Source organism: Neolamprologus multifasciatus, chromosome 22 (assembly GCF_963576455.1).
Source record: "Neolamprologus multifasciatus chromosome 22, fNeoMul1.2, whole genome shotgun sequence".
In the NCBI taxonomy this organism is placed as follows: domain Eukaryota; kingdom Metazoa; phylum Chordata; class Actinopteri; order Cichliformes; family Cichlidae; genus Neolamprologus; species Neolamprologus multifasciatus.
The window spans coordinates 13,673,466-13,696,397 of NC_140459.1; the positions used below are offsets into that span (position 1 = coordinate 13,673,466).

At 41.3% G+C, this 22,932-nt stretch overlaps 1 protein-coding gene and 1 long non-coding RNA gene across 3 annotated transcripts in view; one reads left to right on the forward strand and one right to left on the reverse strand.

Annotated features, from left to right (window-relative positions):
• LOC146493110 (uncharacterized) overlaps nucleotides 1-13,140 on the reverse strand; it is a 36,262-nt gene extending 23,122 nt beyond the window's left edge. The window contains exon 1 of the long non-coding RNA XR_014872096.1: nucleotides 13,043-13,140. This is a non-coding gene — a long non-coding RNA (uncharacterized LOC146493110). The remainder of the gene's footprint in view (nucleotides 1-13,042) is intronic.
• On the forward strand, nucleotides 4,172-21,136 carry trim46b (tripartite motif containing 46b). Of its 2 annotated transcripts, none has more exons than XM_085149543.1 (12): nucleotides 4,172-4,867; nucleotides 7,327-7,588; nucleotides 7,816-8,005; nucleotides 8,686-8,884; nucleotides 10,673-10,819; nucleotides 11,565-11,660; nucleotides 11,999-12,252; nucleotides 13,071-13,192; nucleotides 13,393-13,731; nucleotides 16,174-16,403; nucleotides 19,367-19,434; nucleotides 19,768-21,136. In XM_085149543.1, the coding sequence occupies exons 1-12, from the start codon at nucleotides 4,775-4,777 to the stop codon at nucleotides 20,195-20,197; spliced, it is 2,430 nt and encodes an 809-aa protein (XP_085005669.1). In that variant the 5' UTR covers nucleotides 4,172-4,774; the 3' UTR covers nucleotides 20,198-21,136. The 2 variants fall into 2 exon arrangements, with proteins under 2 accessions (XP_085005669.1, XP_085005670.1); XM_085149544.1 differs by lacking the exon at nucleotides 4,172-4,867 and adding an exon at nucleotides 4,874-5,668.
• Nucleotides 21,137-22,932: the final 1,796 nt, after the last annotated feature.

Here is a 22,932-nt window from a genome sequence, read left to right on the forward strand (position 1 = left end):
GCAGGGTTTATAAACATATTATGGCAGAAGCATATCTATATCAGTTATTGCTGTATAGAGTGGAAGAGAACAGGGAAGTAACCGTAATCTAATTACCTTTTTGCAATAGTAATCCTTTAGGGTTTATTTCAAACCCTATTATAAGGGTAAAGTGAGAAAAGCAGGCAATAAGGGTATATCCTAACATGAAACAACTAGTTCAGAGGTGTGAATAGGCAACTAGCAAACATTTCTATGCATCCCTAAGACATATCAAGTTAAAGAAAAAACAGCACAATCTTTGACTTTGACTAACTTTATTGTTTTGATGTGAATCCAGGGAAGGCCTATATTGGGTTTCTTTCCACATCAGCAGTGCTTTACTTTGGGCAGCCTTTTGTGTCCAGTTCTTTCATGACCTCTTGGAGGGCGTCATGGCTTGCACAGGCGCAACCAGCAACCAGTGAGGCGAACTCTTCAAAATCCACACGTTTATCATCATTGTGGTCGACACACTGGAAGAGCTCATCTTCACTTTTTCCCTGCAAAGGTGAAACAAACATTTAATAACTTGGAAAGTGAAACAAAACAAAAAAAGTGCCAACTTTAATAAAACTTTGTTTTTTTAATTAGTTATTTAAAAAATTATCTCTTGGTTCATGCTTTTAGTCAGGCTGTTATGATACATTTGCAAACTCAATAGATATGTAGGGCTAGTTGATTTTAATGCTAAACTATGCCTTAAACATTTACATTGCACTTTAAAAGTGTGTCTGGATGTCACCAAAGTTATTGTAATCATTTGCAGTTATTTAGTACAATGTTTTTCCTTACCTGAGAAAGTAAGGGTAGTTCATTCTTCACTAATTTTAGAAATTGTTCTTTGGTCAGTTTATTGTCATCTCCTTGGTAGGACATGTAGGCACTGAACATTGCAGCCAATGCCATTTCCAGTCTTGTTGGGTCTGACATGTTTGCAGTGCTGTACAAGAATCTGGACAAGAAATACAATGGATCATAAAATATTATTTGGCATGCATCGGCAGAGGGACAGAAATGTAGATGGACTGTACTTACAATAATTCTTTACTTTTTAAAAATGTGATTCTTAACTAAAAGTTTTACATACATGTCAAACGGAAGAGCAGCTTCACTGAAGCAAATACCTTAAAACAAAATACATGCAGTCAGAGTAGAACCAAAAACCAGCCAGTTTAACATAATTACAGATGAATCTTCAACCACAAGAAACAAAATTTGTTTAGTTTCTATCTAAACAATAAAAAAGTCACAGAAGAATCTGCTCCTACCTGGATTCAGCAGAGTCAATAGAGCGAAGAGAAAACCACCTCCACGAGGTTCAAAAGGGTGTTCGTGACACTCCCATTGTCTGTTTCCTGATTAGCAACTTTGTTTGCATTTTTTTTAAAAATGTAACCGCTTCCATCCTGGAGGCCCTCGCATTCAGGCAAATTCAAGAGGCCACCTTATACTGCAATCACTAAAATAGGTATAGCTTTCTTATACTTGATTTCTGTTGCAGGACTGGTAGCTTCAGTTTCAGAACTGGTTTACTTATAGTGTGCCTACTTATTTTAGTATGGTTGATTTTCCTTTTTGCCATTTTGACCAGGTGTGGGTAATAATGGTCTTTCTTTGTTGCAGTTATAATTCTTCCCCTGGCCTAGTGTTGATGAGCATACTTGCACAGTTCAATAAAAGAAACACTTTCTGATTGCTAGCGACAGCCTGAAGTAGAGCGTCAGTTTTGTAATGAAACACACTGACCGAGTCAAACACAGCTGAGGCATGCATATCTCATGTTCATTGTTCAAACAGGAATTTTAATATGAGGAAGTAGTCTACACACCCAACAGAGAGCTGGTTAGGTCATTATTGAACACACCTGTGAGGAAACTTTTCACCTGTGGAAGAAACCCTGAGACATGTGAATAGCTATGGCAGTCTTTTTGAAGAACAATCCAGTTTTTGCTTATTGCATTTGTTAGATTTGTATTGTTGGATTGTCATTTATGCTTATAAATATCTACTCATATATGCTTAGAGTTGTATAATCAATATCATGTTGGTAGAGGGTTGATTGTTAGGAGTCTGCAAAGAGCATGGGAGAGGTCGTACCTTCTCTTTACTATAAAAGACACATCTCCTGGATGCACTGGTACGCATCTTCAGTGATGTATCCAGGGGGCATCAGGTATTTTGGGTCTCACAACATCATACCGGCCGAGGGTGATCAGGCCCCGACTTGCGTACCAGTAACTACCCACGGATCAGCCCTCTTGATCCACAGCCACCTTGTGGCTTTCTCTGCCGCTTCACTCACAGCCTGGATGGCCCTCTTCTTGGCTGCCCCAGCCACGCGCAGCCAGCCTAGGACTTTGCAGAGTGATCGTCCTGCAAAGCCCCTACAACCCACTTCTATGGGCTCATAGAAAGTCTTCCAGCCCCTTCCCCTGCACTCCTGCACTAGTTCCTGGTACTTTCCTCGTTTCCTTTCATTGGCTTCCTCAATCCGCTCTTCCCAGGGCACTGTGAGTTCCAGCATGATCAGCTGTTTTGAGGCCTCAGAAATAATAACCATGTCTGGCCGGAGGGATGTTTTTGCAATTTTCTGAGGGAACTTTAGTTGCTTAACCAGGTCAGCCTGTAGCTGCCAATCAGAGGCTGTGTTGAGGAGGCCGGTTGTTAAATGTGGGCGCACCTGGGGTTTCTCTTCAACCTTAATGAAAGAGATTGCCTTCCTCGGAGCATGACGGTGCTTGCTGGTACTGATTGCTGAGGCAATCTTTTCAGCAACTACTCTGAGCACCTGGTCGTGCCACCAACGATACCGACCATCGGCCAGGGCCCTTGGGCAGCTGCTAAGGAGGTGTTCTAGGGTCCCTCTTCAAGAGCACAGGGGACAGACAGGTGTCGCGCTCTTCCGCCACAGATGGAGGTTTGCTGAGCTTGGCAGAGTGTCGTATACTGCCTGCACTAGGAATCGGATCCAGTGGAAGTCTGCCTGCATGATGTTTGCCCAGGTGACCTTGCGCTGCAAGGTGCTCTCCCACCTTGTCCATGCTCCCTTCCGCTTAAGGCCTACAGCTCTACTTACTCGCTTCTCCTCCACACCTGCTCGGACCTCTTCCTGGAGTAGCTGGTGTCTCTCCTTTCCCTGTGCCCTGCTGACATGGGCCTTTGGGAAGTACCCCAAGCCTGCTCCCTCTGTTGCTAAGACCCCCACCAGTGTTTTCTGCCTTAGGCGTGACTCTGCCACCTCAACTGCCTTCTCAGCCTTCCATTTTTTTTCCTGTCCTTACCTCAATACCTGCTGATGCCACCTTGCAGTCTTTAGAATCTCTCTACTGTAGGGCTTCTCGTTTGCGAGCCACCTTGAACTCTTCTGTGAGACCACTGAAGGGTAACTGCAAGCTGTTGATTGCAGCGCTGGTGAGACTGCTGGGAAGTCCCAGCCACTAACGAAGAAAGCCACTGATCTTCCTTTCAAGGGATTCCACAGTAGTTATTGGAACTGTATAGACAAACAGGGGCCACAGGATTCGGGGCAGGATGGAATGCTGGTAGATCCAGGCTTTAAATCTTCCAGGCAGGCCAGACTTATCCACCTTAATGAGCCACGCTCCCAGCTCCTCATTTGCCTTCTGAATGGCATTAAAGTCTTTCAGGCTGGAGTCGAAGAGTTTCCCCAAACTCTTGACTGGTTGTTCCATTATGGATGGAATAATTAAGGCTATTTACTAACGTAAGCAAAGATATAGTACATAAAAATTAATTGATGTATCCTCAGAAAATTCAACAACTAAACTTGATCTGAGGATCCTAAAACTTGAAAAAAAAAAGTGATTTCTGATGTTTGTCTTTTTAAATTTATTTTTATGTACTATATCTTTGCTTACGTTAGTAAATAGCCTCTGGTCAACAGGAGTTATGAAAGAGTTTGTATATAAAACACAAAAAGTAGCTGCTTTCCCAAGTATATTTATGACTTTGTGTTGTTTTACCTACTCTATGTCTGCATTGCCGTCATCATATATCTTTATTTATATTATCATTGTAGAACTGTTAAATTTGTTGCAATTTCTGCTATCCTCTTGGCCTGATCGCTCCTGAAAAACACATTTTTATAAGTCAGTGAGAGTTTTTGCCCTGATCAATAAAATATATATAAAACTCCCTTTGCCAAAAGCTGGTTGCAGCTTCTATCTTATGATATGATTGTTTTTTTCTGGCTCAAACTGACATCATCCACGAGAGATGTGTTCGACAGAGTCTAGGCCAACGACTCCTTTACAACATTTTAAATCCCGGAAATCAGTTATAAACCGACAAATACTGTTTTTTCCCCACTACGTTCTTGAGTTATTAAGGAATGGGTTCCTGGATTTACAGCGATTTTCCCTGTGTTCCGCATCAGCTGAGGGCATCCGGTGCAGGATGGGAAACGTAGGGGGAGGGACGCCTGCGTGAGGAATAAAGCCACAGGCATCTTTTAGTAGTAGCTATTCGGCGTGGATGTACTCGTAAATTAAGAACAAATTCAGATTTTTTTTTTCCAGAAAGCGTTTTGTTTTTATGCCTAAAAGCAGCACGCGGTGCTTCTTATCAGTCGGTAATTAACGCGCGTAAAAATGTCCAAATTAAACATCTAATAGAAAAAAATTATATTAATATCCAAAACGCTTCTATATTGGAGACATATTTTCGGCATATTTCGCGTTCTTAATGTGTGTTACATGGCCATCGGCCTGGACACACCACAATCTATTTCCAGATGATGAAAACAGGGGGAAGCTATGCTCTTAAAATGGCAGAGATGGATTTAAAAACAGCCACATCAGCGATGGAAGCCTTGGTTCGCGCCACCGTAAGTGTATATCTGTGACATTGTGCTGTTAGTTGATATACGCTGAATATAACGTGGAGTATGAATTTGTATTTATTTATTTCTTTTAAATAAAGAGTAGCTATCATGTTTTATCAGGTTTTAAAGGGAAAAAGCGAATTATTGGCGTGGATGGCACCTGCCGGAGTGTCTCTATCACATGGGCCCAATCCGTGTGCTATCTGTTTCTGAACCTCAATTAAAGTCCACTGAAATAAAATAAAACTAAAACATATTTTTCTTATCATCTTTAGCCAATGAAATATTGATCTTCTTAGATTTTTGCTTTACCGACATTCATGATCTATAGTCAGTAGCCTACATATCAGACTTGAGCAAATGTGGCAATTATAATGTCATTAAAAAAATAATAGCATGGGTGCAGACCCAAATGACACCTTTCTTTTTTCGGCACTCCGGATGCTCGTTTCCATGGAGACGAGATGCAGGACTCGGGGCTGCTGCTGAGACAGATAAAAAAAAACGTGTATCGATGCATCTGGGAGCATCAAGCATTGCAGGGTTAAAACCTAGAGGTAATTTTTAGACACGGCTCCAACAGAGCGTGGTGGACTGGTCTTAGAGGTGCACACAGAGCACGTTCAGCAGTCAAAGGCAGTCACGTGCGTTATCTTTTCCGTCGCCATAGCCCGTTTCCTCCAGAGCCCATCGTACCTGCGCTAGGAGGTCGTTGTAGTCGCTCAAACCCCTCCCCTCTTTGCACTACACAGACACTGCTCTGATCCTGGAAATGCTGTCATGGCGCCTAGATTCCAGGTGAAGGTAAGGATGAGCTGCTTGTTTTTCCCCGCCGGCCTCAGCAGCAGCAGCAGCAGCAGTGCGGACTGTGCATGTGAGATGGAGGTAGAGAGCCACAGTTTGTAGCTGTGCGCTCAGCCTGCAGGAATCGGAGGTGCTTGAAAATGCGATAGGCTAAGCTGCTAGAGGATGAGAAAAAGACAGGCCAGAGTTGACATTGGAGAAAATGACTGAGGTGGACTGAGGGAGGAAGGAGGTTATTAGCATTAATCCAGTTTCATACTTCAGTGCAGGTCGTCGCTATCCGCCAGTTCTCTCCGTGTAATTCTAATTTGACTAAGGTGGTGCTATCTGCAAATTGGGTAGATGGTGCGCTATCAGCCAGTATCTGCACAGATTTTCTCATCCGGCTTTATTGTATGAATGTAGACCTTTCCTTTTTATATTCCCTTCATAATATTCCAATTGTTCTGCATCCCCATGCATGATCTTTGTGTTTTAAGTAGCCCTGATGGTGGCATCATATCACACCACAGTGACACAATCCCCAAATCCCCTATGCAGCACTGTCAGTCTGTTTGCCTTGTCCTGGTTTTGAAGTTAACTCATAATGTCTGTGATGCCCTGCAACCAGTTTGATAGTAGGTTCTGTGTCAAGGGCATCCACAAAGCAAAGGAGGGGAAAAGGAGGTCCTCATGACTGGGAAAAGGACAACAAATAAAATATATTATTATTCTTAACATCACTGGACATAAAATCTGTGTATTTTTCACACAGACCAGAATGTAATGAGAGTGGAATTAATCTTTTATCAGATCAGAGTGACTGCAGTGGTAAAGTCACAGGTTTATGCAATAGTCAGTGTCCTTTTCTGTCAGATCAATGTCCTTGAGCAGAGCACGCGTTAAGTGCTCCAGAGGTGCGAGTTTTGATTCGCCATCCAGGTCTGTTTGCTGTAGTTTCACAAAGCGAAGGTGCTGCATTGGCAGTAATGTATAGAAAAAGACAAATGCATTATCAAACCTGATTTTGCGTGCTAATATATTACACATTACTACACATTTTTATGAAATTTCTTAGAAACAAGTGTGTTATAGAATTTCTGAGTCATAAAGAAATGTGGCTACTGGCTCATGGTCACATGCATGGCTGTGATTTAAGAGATGGGTGGTTGAATAATTAATGCCTCATTTTTAATATTTAACAAGATTGGCACCCTGTGTCGCCTGTGTGGCACATCTTTTTCACATTGCCAAGTATTTCTCAGCGTATCTGCTGTGAAGTTGTTTCCCCTCAGTTATACATCTGCAAGTCAGACTAGTCTAAAACGTGAATGCTGTTCTGGTACTGAGTAAAAATGTATCTATAGAAGTAAGAATCAAAACTCTTAAGTATAAAACGACATTTGGCTGAGTCATAGTCTTAATTTGGCATCTTTATGCTATAATTGGATAGTTTTAGATTTTAATCAATTCCATTGGCATTCATGTTTGAGAGCTTTTTATGCTGCCGGCAAATTTTAGTTCCAATTATTCAAGTTAAAGTTTTTTTTGTGCACAGTCAGGCGTCTGCGTGCTGCATTCCTAAACACAATCATCTTTGGGATGTCTGGATACTCAGCCTGTTTTTCTCTACAGCACCATGTGCAGATAGTCATCCTTTGCTTGTTTGCTTTCAACAGTCTAACATGAAGAGCCTGGAGCATGAGTTGCATTGTCCCGTGTGTAAGGAAATAGTCAAACAGCCTGTGGTCCTGCCATGCCTGCACAGCGTCTGTCTCTTGTGTGCCTCCGAGGTCTTGGTAGCAAATGGATACCCGCCTCCAGAGCTTCCACCAGAACCCAACTCACCAGCCTCCACACCCAACACCCGTTCACCTCGTCAGGCACGCAGGCCCACACCTAAAAATGAACAACGGCCCATCGACCGCGTGCTGCGTTCAGGTTTGTAGTACCTCTCTCCATTTATAACCTAAGCTAAATCTCACAAAGAGGAGAGGGAGGGTGTTTTTGTTTTTGTCAACGAGGCATTCTTTCTTAAAAATAACCTGAGGTTTTTTTGGTGTAATGGGATTGCATTTTCATGCCATTAAAAAGAAGTGGCAACTATGATTTTCCTTAATTTTTTACGTTTTTCTTTGTTTATAACTGGTTTTACTTTTTTGTTTAAGGTCCACACCCCCCTTCACCATCCATGCCACGGTCTCCCGGTTATGGGACGTACCCAGGTAGACGCCGTAAGGAAGGTCCACCCTTGGTGATGATGTTCCCCTGTATCCCCTGCGGCAGAGATGTTGAGCTGGGAGAGAAAGGCCTTACTGACTGTCTGCGCAACCTCACCTTGGAGCGTATAGTGGAGAGGTAAGTATAGACTCAATCTGCAAACAGAAGATTGGGAGCTGTGGCTCAGGTGGTCGAGCAGGCCATCTCAAGGTCAATGGATCGATCCCCAGCTCCTTTAGATGAATGAATATTAGAAAAATGACCGTGTATGTGACTGAGCGAATGAGACTTGTAGTAAAAAGTGCTTTCTGTGTTTAACTTGAGCAGAAAGATGCTATTTGAGTACAGATTCATGACAAAAACAGTTAGATAACCCTACAGATTGATGATGTCCTTCAGTGCTCATGATGTTTATGGACAAATGTAAATAAGGAGAGGACTTAGACCTGAAAAGAAGAAGGTATGGGAACAGGTCCAAAACTTATTGTCAGTATTCAGCAGCTGAACCAGCACTGAGCGTGCACTGCAACATGCTGTAGCTACCCTGGCTGACTGCATGTTTCCACAGCTTTCCATTCATCACCTGCTAATTACCATTTGTCTCAAGCACACCCATGGGCTCGAATCACTCTTTGTTATAAACATTTGTGTTCCTTTAATGAGAATTTATTTCATGTCCAAATATTCAACTCATTAATCCTTTATTTGCTTGGTTGCCAGGTCCCACTTCATTAAAAGAAAAAAAAAAAAAGGTGGAACAAGCTCAATAAGGTGAGGCTAAATCAGTCTGTCTTCTCTTTCTCTCTTACCTTTCTCAGGTACAGACACACGGTGAGTCTCGGCAGTGTGGCTGTGATGTGCCAATTCTGTAAGCCGCCTCAAACTCTGGAAGCCACCAAGGGCTGTGCTGACTGCAGGTCTAATTTCTGCAATGAGTGTTTCAAACTCTATCACCCATGGGGAACGCCACGGGCGCAGCATGAGCACATCCAGCCTACACTCAACTTCAGACCAAAGGTACTGAAACACTGACACACGCATACTGTTCATCCACATCTGCTTGTGCTAAAATAAAGCATAAGTGACAGCAGACATGAAGTCTTTTGTTACACTTTTCAACAAGACATGGTTTGCTGAGGGTTTATAAGTATTAATTGTATATGTTGTTAAATAAGTGGTAAACCGAGTGTAGTTATATTGCACTGCATTATACAGTAAGTGTGATTGCCATGCGAGGCACAGTTAAAGTTGCATAAAGGACAGTAATTGCACATTACTGTAAGACTGCATGGATGGAACAGTTATGGTTTCTTTCCATGTGCAAAATATGGATTTCTGACCCACAACACAAAGAAGAAAATACAAAGACCCCTTTACATTTTAGTGATGGGTCGTTCGCGAACGAAATGGCTCTTAGAGCCGACTCTTTGAAGTGAACGACGCGAGCCGGCTCCTTATTGGGAGCCGTGAGGTTTTGTTTTGTTTTTTCTTTCTCTCACCCTCTCTCTCGCCCTTTTTCCCGCTAAACTCCGCACGCACGGCCTGTACTTTGCGCTGGGCAGAGGGGGGAGGGGCGTTAGTTACACTCGCAGTAGCACAGGAACAGAGAGAGAGAAAGAGAGTGAGGGACAACAACGTCACATTAGAAAGGTATAGTAATCATCCACTATTTTCAGTTGCAGATGATAAAGGATTCAGAAATCATGCAGGCCCATATGACAGAGAATGTGCATCTTCTTTTTGTTTTAATATTTTAATTTATATTGAATTGTGTTGTGGTTTGCAGTGTTTTGTGTTGTTTCACGTTAAATTTGTTTAAAAGGAAAATGCTGAAAATTTAAATAGTTAAAAGTTTAAAATGTAAATAGTTGTTCTTTGTATTATATGATTTATTTATTACATTTTATGTGGAGTGAATAAATAAAGTATATTTATGGTGGCCCTTAGAGACAAAGCACGTACAAACTCCAAAACACATACAAACTCCTAAGCATGTACAAACTCCAAAACGCGTAAAAACTCCAAAACGCGTAAAAACTCAGACGCACATACAAACCCCGAAGCATGTACAAACTCCAAAACACGTAAAAACTCAGAAGCACGTACAAACTCAGAATCACGTACAAAAGACAACAGAAGTGCTCCAGGATGCTAAGGCGCAGTGTTGAGCTTTTGTTACCTAGTGGCTACACAAGCCAGGAAGTATCAACAACCGGATTTGGTGTGTGGTAGTAACAGGTAAATTAATTTTTTTTTTTAATTATTTGAATAAATATGAGTGCTTGTCTATAAATACACAAACAATACACACATGCTTTCAATTGTGTAATTTAAGTGATCTGGGTAGCTCTGTTTTGGAAGTTCAGTTAACGCTAGAAATGTGTTTTGGAGTTTGTATGTGTTTTGTCTCTAGGGGACATATATAAACATATATAAATAAAACCACTTTTTTTTTTAAATTAGTTTTAGCTTTTCTGCATAATTTTATATTATTGTTAATGATTAAATAATTAAAGCAACAAAACAACCTGAAGAGCCGGTTCGGAGCCGAAAGAGCCGGCTCTTTTTAGTGAGCCGAGCCGAAAGAGCCGGATCTCTAAAAAGAGCCGGAAATCCCATCACTATTACATTTACTTTACTTTTGTTTTTCAGAGCCCTCCAGTGGCTCTTGGCTGCTTAGCAAAAGGCAAAGCAATAAATTACCGAGGCATCCTCACACTTGTGTGCTACATTCCTGTTTTTTTCCACTCAGTAAAATGTGCCTCAGATTAAACTGTTCTCATCTGTTTTGCCTGTCTTGCTCAGGTGCTGACTTGTCCAGAACACGACCAGGAGAAGCTGCAGTTCTATTGTCGGTCATGTCAGCGGCTGCTCTGCCCCCTCTGCAAACTGCGCCGCATTCACACCGGACATAAAATCCTCCCAGTGGCCCAGGCATACCAAGCGCTGAAGGTTTGACTCACAATCTGACATCGATCTCTGTCCCGCACAGTGAAAGGTTTACTAGAGGCAGGAATACACACAAAGCAAACATGTAGTAGTAAAGCCAGCGTATATGTGAATACTGTGAAACCCTCCATTTCACACATTTCACAGTTTAAAATAATATATTATAGTAGTCAATGACTGCTTCACTGCTTCCTCTGACAAACAAACTGAAATCAGCTGATTGTAGCACAAGTGCAAATGCAACCGATAAACAGGATCGATCGGCAGGCAGACTAACAATTCCAAGGAATTGGACTAGAGAACCGGTTCTTGATTCCCGTCCCTATCTATCCTTCCATCTTCTTTCACTTGTCTGGAACACCTCACCCAGGTGCCATCTGACAAGGTCAGATAAACAACCTCAACTAGCTCCTTTTGATTTGGAGGACTAGCGACTCTGCTCCAAGCCTTTCACGCAAGACGGCAGAGATAAGATTCTGAGCTATCAAGGACGAATTGTTGCGCCACTTAGACTTAGTCCAGATCTCTAAAATAGTTTTACACTTCTCTAACATTTGAAATGCAACCACCAAATGCAATGAAGGTACAGATAAAAATGATGCAGTGCTGTTTAAAAAGCTACAGTAATGCAGCTTTAACTGTTAGGCAAGCATAGTGTGCAAGATAATGCAGATGTGTGGCTGTGTGAAACTGATAATCCGTGTGCATTTGTTGTTTCTGTGTCGCGTATTTGGTGTTAATTTGACAGGAGAAGATTACAAAGGAGATGAACTACATTCTGTCCAACCAGGACACAGTTTTGGCTCAGATTACCCAGCTGGAGAGTTCCATCACACAGACTGAGGTGATTAATACTTCTGGCCCACAAGATCTCCCTGAACATGGGATTAAAATCATTCAGCAGCTACTGCAAGTATTTGTTCAGCTTGTCTGTTTAGGATTGGATACTATGTACAACTGCTGCATGTTTCACGCATGATCCAACCTGTTTTACTCTTTTACAGTAAACCTGTTACCTACTATAGCTGGCATCCCTAATCATATCATTACAAACCTATATAACTCCAAAAATGTGTCCTTTCTCAAAGTGTTTTATAATGTTATTTGGACCGTTTTAAGAATGTACCAGCAGAAGCCTGGTGTTAGTTCTCCAAACTTGTCTTTGTGCTTTTTCCTCACCAGGTAAACAGCGTGTCGGCCAGAGAGCAGCTGGCTCAGAGCATCAGGGATTTGACGGCCGCTCTCGCCGAGCGTCATGCTTCGCTCACCCAGGCTCTGGAGGGGGCACGGCAGAAACGAGGCGAGGCACTGGCTGCCCAAGTGGCGGAGAGACGTGGCTTGTTGGAGCACGCTGGGCTCATGGCGTTCACGTCAGAACTGCTGAAAGAAACAGATCAGCCCTGTTTTGTGCAGGCTTCTCGCCAGACTCATAACAGGTTTCCCTTTTGTTTACGTTGAGTAATCACTCTCTGATTTGATAGATCTTAGATTAGCGCTTTCTTTCTTTCTTTCTTTCTTTTTTGAGGGGAAATCTTCAGAGACTTCTCTTCGTGCATTCTTCTCTGTGTTGTTTGGCTTCAGGGTAGAGGAAGCAGGCTTAGAATGTATAGGAATCATAACTTCATTGGTTCCAATATAGGATTCATGTTTTATAATTGACTTGTTTTTCAGCTGATCATCTTGCCAAATAAAGAAACAGCATAAGCAGTGTTGTCAGTAAATCCAAAGAATAGCACAAAATGTGTGTATTGTCAACATTTCCAGTACCATATTTTTATTCTTGTAGTTGCTTTGCATGAGTCTTATTTATATAATACTAAGCCACTTTGTTATTTTCTTTCTGTAACAAGCTGTTTTAGCTTGCACCTTGCACCTTTGAGCCTACATTCTTAAGACTGGCTGTCTAATTTATTAAATTTACTGGGATTATTTGTGCATACCCTTAACTCATTATTTGAAAGTTCAGTTTATTGTTGCATCTGTTAGGATAGGAAATAGGAAATAGGAAATAAGGAAAGCCCCACATACAGCACAGTATCTGGAAATAAAAACTGAAGGGATGTCACTAATGTGCTGTTCATGTTTTTTTATTATAATAGAAATATAGATTAAAAGCAGTCTTATCTTTTATTTATTAATGTATTTTCTTTTTCATACGTCCTTTAAAACTGTGAGTCTTCCTCACTGTCCTGTCCACTCCTGAAAGCCTTTGTTGATTCCTCTGACGCCGCTCTCTCTGTTTTCACTGCACTAGGCTGAGTAAAGCAATTGAGAATCTGCAACATTTCACACTAGCGGCCGATCCATCATTCAGACACTTCCAGCTGGACGTCTCCAAAGAACTTAAACTCCTGACAGAGTTGAACTTCATCCAGGGTGAGGAGGGTTCTAGTTGAAGGTTAAAAAAAGATACGAATGAAATAGCATAAGAGCAAGTTTTCTATTGACTTTCTAATTAAACATTCACTGTCTAAATAATTTCATACCAACTACATGTGAGCGGGTTATAGAATTATTATTATTACATATATAGCATAACTTAAAAATTTGATCTAATCATTATGTTATTGCCATAGTGCCCTTGGCTCCAGTGATCGATACCCAGCGTAGTCTGGCCTACGACCAGCTGTTCTTGTGCTGGCGACTGCCCCCGGAGTCTGCACCATCCTGGCACTTTTCTGTAGAGTATCGCCGTCGTGGTGTAGTACCAGGAGGAGCGTCCAGAGGTGGGATCAGAGGAGGACTGGCTGCTGCACGCTGGGGCTGGCAGCGATTGGACGAAGTGAGTGGAAGCAGCGCTGTGATTGACAGGTTGGAAATGGACAGCGTGTACGTGCTGCGGGTGAGAGGCTGCAACAAGGCGGGCTACGGAGAGTACAGTGAGGAGGTGTACCTGCACACCCCGCCTGCACCAGGTGAGGGTACACACCGAGCTTCTTAGTTGTCCTTATTAACAACTGAACAGGAAGACTTTGTCACAGTGTAAACACACCCAAACAACATGGCTGTTTGAGGAAAAAAAACCAAACCAGAAACATGTCAAACTAGTTTGACATGAGGTTGTCTACATGCATGTCACAGATTGTCGTGGGAAAGCAACCACACCTTGAAACTGGACTACAACCAGTTTTATACCATATATATTTTTGGGAGTCAATGTTTTATTTATAAGATCTTATCTGCCGACTCAACATTTACCCCAATTAATAATCATGACTATGACACCAAGCAATTGCATCCCAGTTTAAAGTGCAGTGACTTTCAGGCATTGCTTCAAAAAGGTTCAGATGGTTTCCTGCATAAAGGTTTTTGAATTTTCTGCACAGGCGGCCTCTGTAAGCACTGTGACTTTGTCAGAATTATCACCTTATGATTGTATCTCTCTTTCACCAAGCTAACTGATAATAAACATGCTGTGTATAAACACTGTTGTGTAAAAGTATTCGCCCCATCTTTCTTAGTTTTCTTCATATGTCACACTTACATGTTTGAGATCATCAAACTAATTTTAGTATTAGACGAAGAATGCAAATACAAAAAGCACGTTTTTGTATGATGATTTAAAGTTCTTAAATGATGATTTCAATTATTAGCGAGGGGGGAAAGCTAATCGTCGCCTACACGGCCATGTGTGAACAAATAATTGCCCCCTAAACCTAGTCATTGATTGTGATGGCAGCAAGAACTGCAATCCAGCTTTTGCAATACCTGCCAGCAAGTGATTCTCCCAGTCAGTCCGGCTCTGGAGGACTTTTGTTTTAATTCTGCCAAACTGGAGGGTTTTGCGTGTCACACTACCACAACCATCTTTGACTGTTGCACAGAGTGCTTTTATGTTAGTTTTATCTTGGATTTTATAAGCAGCAAACATTCAAAACCTTCCAAAAAGTTCAACTTTAATCTCAGTCATCAGTCCACTGAATATTTTCTCAAAAGTCTTTGGGATTTATTTTGTCTGTTTCTCTCGCCATGCAGGCACGTTGCTTGTAACAGAAACACAGAAACTGGCACCAACATTAACTTAGCTCACAGTAACTGTGCATGCTGGAGGTAAAACTGTAAGAAAACATACCCAGAGTAAACACCCAGTAAACAGTTCTTGGCTCACAACGTCTTTTGTTGCAGGCATTTTGTGCCTAAGGTGTTTTTTTTTTTTTTTAAACTAGCGTAGCTAAATACAACCGGCATCTCTGTTACTCTTCCAAATATGTTTGCTGTACCTCAAGACTGCTGTACCTAAAGACCTCAAGGTCTTTAGACAGTATCAAATATGTTATAATTACTCAGAAAAGGAGATATGAATTCGGATGGTTTATCCCTCTGTTGAGTGTAAAATGCATCATACACACTTGACACGTTCACCACATCGCACCCATTTTTTGTTTTTTCATTTAAAATGAAAGCATTGCAATGCTTACTGTGGTGAAATGCTTAAAAATCCATTCTTTTTTCTTTTCTGTCATTTCAATTTTTCCTTTCTCACTTATTTCCACTTCTCTCTCTCTCTTCACTTTTGAACCATCTTCCCTTTCTTACTCTTTATTTCCTCATCTTTCTCTCATGTATTATTTCCATTTCACAGCTTTCTACTTGTCATCCTCAACTGTGCTACTTCCACGCTGCCAAACTACGTGCCTCCTACAGAACGTAAGAAGTGCACTCATACGTATCCTCTCACCAAATCTCTGTACCCCATACCACTAAATTATTTGGTCTTTTCCCTGTTTCTCTTTACGGTCATCCCACACATCCTCTGTTCTTCCACCCCTGCTTAGACACCCACTCATCCCTCCGCCTCCCACTTTAGCTCCTGTAACGAGATCTGTCTGAGTGCTGATGAGGTTTGCGGTTTGTTAAGACCTGAGGCTTAACAACATGGATCTGATTCAGATCTAGGGCTTTTTAACCATCGATTTGAGTGATTGCTGAATTCCTCGTGTCCTTGTTGGCTGTTGTTTCCTTCCTGCTATTGCATATCTTCCCACTGTACTTCCTGTGGAAATACTGCACTTAACGCTGCCAAAGCTTCTGTGTTTTACTTCCTGAGTCATCAGTGCGTTATGTGGACCAGTGTCCTTTTCTCTTCCAGTGCTGGTGGAAGGAGGTGCATGCCTGCTCTGTGGTCCTCTCCCTCTAGGCTCTCCTCTCAGCTGCTTCTTATTCTCCTCACTGTTTTTCTCTTTGCCGTTTTCTGATTGTAAATCTGTCTGTCACCTCCTGTCACTTCTAAAAACCCCATGTGTCATCTCTGTATGCACCTGTCCCTTTGTTTTCTCATTTCTCCCTCTTTCTTGCCTCCATTCTCTTCTTCTCTCCCCTCCCTCTGCTGTGTCCTCTGTCACACTCTCTCCTCTCAGTGCTTAACTTCTACCTGGACTCTCGCTGGGGTCTCCACGCCGACCGCCTGGTGGTCAGCAAAGAGCAGCGTTGTGCCCGCAGCGTTCCTGGTCTCTCTCTGCTGCAGGCTGCCGACCACGCCCTAACTTCCTGTCACCTGACTTCTGACCTACTTGTAGGGGATGTAGCCATTACACAAGGACGGCACTACTGGGCATGCTCAGTGGAGCCTGGGTCTTACCTTGTGAAGGCAAGTGAATTCATGTGCACACATTTCAACAATCATTGGTTATTATTAATCTTTGGCTTTTTTCCGCATCGTGTCTCTGTCCCGTCTTCCTCCCCCCAGCCCCCCACCGCCCCCACTCCCTGAGCCTGGTTCTGCCAGATTTCTTCCTGTTAAAAGGGATATTTTTCCTCCCCACTGTTGACAAAGTGCTTGCTCATAGGGTTTAATATGATTGTTGGGGTTTTCTGTTTTCTCCATATTATTGCAGGATCTATACTTATAATATAAAGTGCCTTAAGGCCTTGTGATTTGGCACCATTTAAATAAAACTGAATTGAACTGAGCATTTCATGAAAACGTACTGCCAGGTCAATATTCCCATTGCTGTGTGTAGAGTATAGACTTTTTTTTTCAAAAAACCTAAATATTCCAGATTAAAAATGCTTTAATTTTCTTTAAAAAAAAGTACCCAATTTGAGCACTGCTTAAGGCCACAGGTCATCAGATTAAGAAAGACTAATAAAAACAAATGTGGTCTGTGAAACTCAAGGAAAATAAAACTCTTGTGTTTTTATGTTTATGTTTTTGTGTCGTGACTGCAAACTACCTCTTAACAGTTTCTATTTTAGTTTGAAGAAGAGCACTAGAACAGACAAATGGCCTCTTTGTCCAAACAATCTCAAAGTACAAACTGGCCTGTATGATACTGAGAGGTCCCGAGATGTATAGCTTTAAGGGTATTAAAAAATCTAAATTTAAAATGTCCTCAGAGTTGGTGTGAGGAAGGTTCAATGGGAATGATATGTTAATGAAGTTAAAGTGTGATTTCATCATATTTGTTACAATGTAAGATCAGCCTTCTGTCATTTCATTCAACCAAAATGAAATGTTTGAATGAAATGACAAAGTGTGTGTAAATGTGTGTGCATTTAAACACACTGTCTGCCGCCTTCCTTTTTCAAATGAGCCCTAATCCACTTATAATAGTGACAGGAACCCAGAGAACACATAAACCTACCACACGGACTACAAGCAGTTTGTTCTCATTTTCGTGCCTCACCCTTGCTCCCTTTTCCAATTTATTTACCTCTCATTAGTAGATGGGGATCTGCCTTGTCTAGGAGCCGCAGCCAATCCCCTCTGAGGCTTTCCCCAAAGTGCAGCCTCAATTCATGCTTACGCCATCTGCTGTTATCTACCAGAAATGCTGTCGAATCTAAATGAGGAAATGGTTCCAGCTTGTGAAATAACCCAAAATATTTTAATTAATATACTGAAACTAATATACCTAATAACTGTAATTCTCTTTTTCCTCCATGGCTCTATTTAAAGGTAATATAAACTCCAGAGTTTTAACTACATCATTTATTTTCTTAATGCAGATTCCAGCTGCCATAGATTGAGAGGCAGACAACCATTCACACCTATAGACAAATTAGAATTGCCAATTAACTTAACTTACTTGGGAAGATGTCTGAGTACCAGAAAGGCCCCAGCCAATATCAAAAACTTTAGTATTTACCCCAATAAGGGTGACATACAACAGCTTCCCCTGTATTCTTAATGATGGGTTTTGATACCTCTTACATATTAATAAATATATTGTCTGATGAGCATTAGAATTATATCTGCTCTTTATATCTGCTTCCTCTTGGTTCTGTACTGAGAAAGCACGGCATTCCTTTCCACTTTTATGCTGATGACTGTCAGATCTATGTCCCTCTAAAGAAAAAAGGCAGATACCTTACACAGCCATTACTTCAGTGTCTCAATGACATTAAGGCTTGGATGTCTGTTAACTTTTTAAAATTCAATGATAAAAAGACAGAGGTGATGGTTTTTGGTAGCCCCACTGAGACCCCCAATGTGTATGTAGATTCCCTGGCACAGTATGTTAAGCCAACTGTCACAAACCTGGGGGTCAAAGTGGACTGTGATCTAAAGTTTGATAATCAAATTAATGCAGTGGTAAAATCTAGCTTTTTTCACCTCAGGCAGCTGGCAAAAATAAAGCCAATTCTTTCACGGCAGCACTTCGAGACAGTGATCCACGCCTTTGTTAGCACTCGGCTGGATTACTGTAATGCACTTTATATTGGGGTCAGCACATTATATATTAGTCATCTACAGAGGGTGCAAAATGCCGCAGCTCGTCTTTTAACTGGCACTCGAAAGTTTGAGCACATTTCCCCTGTTTTAGCTTCACTTCACTGGCTGCCCATTTCTTTTAGGATTCATTTTAAAATTCTTTTATTTACTTTTAAAGCTCTCCATGGCCTAGCCCCATCTTATCTCTCTGAGCTGCTACAGCCTTATACACCCACCCGCTCTCTCAGGTCAGCTGATCAGCTGCTCCTGAAGATACCCAGGACTGGGCGTAAACTTAGAGGAGATCGTGCTTTTGCTGTAGCAGCTCCAAAACTGTGGAACGAGTTTCCTTTAGAGATTAGACAGGCCAGTTCTTTATCTGTTTTTAAGTCACTCTTGAAAACCCACCTTTTTACCCTGGCCTTTGACACCACGTGAGATGTTGGTTTTTTATTTTTTATTTTAGTTGTTTTTAGGTGATTCAATGCTGTTTTATATTGTTTTTGTTTCAATATAGTATAGTATAGTCAATATAGTTTTAATTTGATGTTTTATGTGTTTTACTTATTTATTTTGCTGTTTTCTGTTATTCTATTGTTTTAACTTATTTTCTGTACAGCACTTTGTTCCTGTGCTGGGTATGTTAAAGTGCTTTATAAATAAAATTGGATTGGATTAGAATAGTTTCCAGGTTTTTATCAAGGGTAGCTGCTCAGTTCAGAAAAGAGCTTCAATGGTTACTCCTATTGTTTTAAGAAAAAGGCTAATCCATTCTTTAAAATGCATCCACTTGATTAAAATAAGAACAAAATTGGATAACTTAAATGAGGTTTGCTATAAAAAATGAGTTCTTTATCAATTACACAATGGTTGTTTCTCTTTTCTTTTTGGAACAGGTGGGAGTGGGCCTGGAGTCCAAACTGCAGGAGTGGTTTCACCTTCCACAAGACATGGCCAGTCCCCGGTGAGCAAAGAAAATATGACAGCTCCAGATCCAGCCTAATAGATTTTAACTCCAGCAGTGATGATCATGCAAATTATGATTTACTACAATATTAATGCTTATTTATGTGTGTTTAGGATCCACTCTTCAAATAGGATTACAGATTAGGTTTAATTGCATCTACTTAGTATAAACAAAATCTTAGGTGTGCAAAAAGTAGGAGGGTCTAAATACTTGACTCCGCCTGCAAACATTTGTCACACATGCTGTGACTGCGACGCCACAAAAACTAGTTTAAAGAAAGAAAGACAGTGGTCAGAAAAGAACTTAAGAGCTCGCTCTGTCTCTCTGCAGCTACGACCCAGACAGCGGCCATGACAGCGGCGCAGAGGATGCCCTGGATTCTGCGCCGCCCTTCTGCTTTCTGACTATGGGGATGGGTAAAATCTACCTGCCGCAGCACAACTACCACCATCAACAGCGGGACCCCATCACCAACAGCAACGGCCATTCATCGCCCGCTGGCCTCACTTACCCGCTGCCGCCCCGGCTCGGTGTGTGCCTTGACTTTGAGAAAGGGCGCGTCACGTTCTACGATGCCCATTCATTGCGGCCTCTTTGGGAAGGCCACGTGGATTGCACCGGCCCCGTGTGCCCCGCTTTCTGTTTCATTGGTGGAGGGGCCCTACAGCTTCAAGAGCTGGTAGCCAATCGCAACGCAGATCAGACTCCGGTCAGACGGGTGACCATCCAGCCGCGAGTTTCCAATTTAAATAATGGCTGATCTGACGTTGGTAATCTGGAATGTATTTGGTTAATTTGTGAAGTATTTACAAAGCTAGAGCGAAAAGTTAGACATCTCAGCGACTTTGGTTTGTATTTAATTTTCTTCTACAATAAAATGTTTCTATAGCAACAAATATGCAATGTAATTATGTTTCTTACATTTTTGTTACATGCAGTTTTGCAAGAGTTACTGCTTAAGTAGTGTCTGGACTATCCAGCACCTGATATGTAATTATATCTTTGATGCTTGCATTTGTAGCCAGGCTATACTGCATACATTTATAAAGCTAATGCATACATAGCTTCACACAGTGTCGTCTTTCATGTAGAAGCTTTTACTCTGTCATTTCGTGTCCTTAATGTTTCTCTTTTGTTTCAGAGATATGAACATTATGTGAATACAAAAGAGCTTTTATTGCATCTATAACTAAATCTGTGTTTAACCACAGCTAATGCTAGTCATTCAGCCATTATGATCCCAACCAAAGTGATTGTTTTTCTGGGATGTAAATGTGGTAAATTAGAGGTAGAGAGGAACAATGAGGCAATACTGTAATTAGAGGCTCCAATTATACCTCTGCTGCACAGCTAATCATTAGTTTCCACACTTCTGTTTGTGCATCGCTGTTTTGGATTTCAAATAGTCTGATGTCTGTGTGTGTGCGTGTGTGCATTTGGGTGTTTAATTCCCTGTTTTCACGGGGGCGTGTGGCTTGACTGATAACGGCACCGACTGGCAGATAGTGAAAACTTGTTTTCTCGCACACAATACTTTTGATTTTTTTCCCCAACCTTGCTTGATTGTAAGTTAATGAGCAGCGCTTCTCATGAAAAGAACAGAAGATTAACGTGTAAACTTCGTCTGCTGACAGAATGTTTGCAAAAGAAAAACGGATTAAGAAAGTAAACACTGAATAAATTCAAATTGTTTAAATTATTACAGACTCACCTTCTGTTTCATTGTGTTGCCGTGGTTGTTAGAATTCAATCAGCGTTTCAGACTGTTCTTAATCGGCTTCTTTACTGTGCCCCGGCAGTGAAACGTTAGCGCTGTTTCAGCGCTAGGGGGCAGCAGTACTCCGTCTCTGAGCAAAGCACTAGAGACACATGCAGTTACTGTAATGGTCTGAATACATTTATTTGGAAAGGAGAATCACTGAGGCTGTTCCCCATATATTATTTGGTATGTGATACTGGTAAACAAACGACTGAAATGTTCTGCTAACCTTATTCTTAAATACAAATATAAATAGTTGCCTTGTCTTTCCTTTTTTTTCCATATAAAGAAAATATTATGATGATAAGGTGATGAAGAAGAATTAAGGAATTGTCAAACTTAGTTAAAAAAAATAGAGAGCCACAGGTTTGATCACTTGAATTAAATAAATAACAAATTAACAAACCAAGTTTGCTCTGCTTTCTTTGTGAGCGATCTTTAAAGTTGACCTATTATACTCTTCCTTTTTTTCCGTCATACATGTCCTGTTACAGTTGTGGATGCTTCTATTAAACAAATCAAATTATGAGGCCAGCTTATGTATACAAGAAATTGCTATCAACCAAGTGCAATTCAATGCAGTTTTATTTATATAGCGCCAAATCACAACAACAGTTGCCTCAAGGTGCTTTATATTGTAAGGTAAAGGCCCTACAATAATACAAGAAAAACACAGAAAACCCCAACAATCATATGACCCACTATGAGCAACCGCTTTGGTGACAGCTTTTAACAGGAAGAAACCTAGGGAAGAACCAGGCTCTTGGAGGGACGCCCATCTGTATGACCAGTTGGGGTGAGGGGCACAGAACTCTTTCAGAGTTTGTTCTACTCTTGGATCTACATGAAGTGTTTCTAAAATGACCGCTTGTGTGATGGTGAGTTTGAAGGTTGTCTGTCTCAAGTTGCCCTGCAACAAACTGGCGACTTCTCCAAGGTGTACAACCTCTCACTCTCACCCTACTACACCTGAGCTAGGCAACAGCCTCCCACGAACCTGAATTGAATAAGTGAAAGAAGATGGATGGATCTGTATGATGTCAAAAAATGGGGATAATCTCTTTAAAATGGTCATCTTGGACGCATTTCTCTGTCTGAACACGGCACCCCACCCACATGGTATTCAAGCTCTCTGTTTTTGAGGGGCAGCCAATCAGAAGAAAGTTGGCATAAAGGGAGAGTAGCAGTTTGCTTCAGACCGAGTCTCGGTTTAGAAGTGTAAGTCATGCGAAGCTACTTTAGTAAAGGCAAGGATTTAAATATGAATTTTAAAATGAACATGTTTAAAATTCTCGGCTTACCACATTAGCATACTTGTGGCATATATCTACATGTGGTTGTTTAGCATAATACAAATTATTCATCTATTTGTTAAGGGGCCAAATTGATGTCAACTCACATTTAATGTACACAAGTGGCCTGAAAATCTTGAAAAACAAATGCACATGGGAGGACACAACCAGAGAGCAGCCTTTGGACTTTAAACCATTACACCTCTAATGATTTGCTACACTTTGGCCACTGATAGCTGTGGCATTAAATCATTCACTTAACAGTACACAAACCTTTACACGTTGGCTGATCTAACTCATAAAGTCTAACCGGATCACTCATGCCAAGTTCCCGAACTCCACAGAAAAAGCATTCACTGCCAAACGATCTCTTGGAATTATGTGCTGTAAAGGATGTGTAGGATGTACCAGTAAATCAAACTTTACTGTTTACACAAATGCAAT

Bases quoted from the DNA above. Each gene is read 5' to 3' on its own strand.
- trim46b (XM_085149543.1), top strand. From the start codon at position 4,775: ATGATGAAAACAGGGGGAAGCTATGCTCTTAAAATGGCAGAGATGGAT. The intron at 8,885-10,672 runs GTACTGAAACAC...TGTCTTGCTCAG, and splicing joins CACTCAACTTCAGACCAAAG to GTGCTGACTTGTCCAGAACA. The intron at 13,732-16,173 runs GTGAGGGTACAC...CTCTCCTCTCAG, and splicing joins GCACACCCCGCCTGCACCAG to TGCTTAACTTCTACCTGGAC.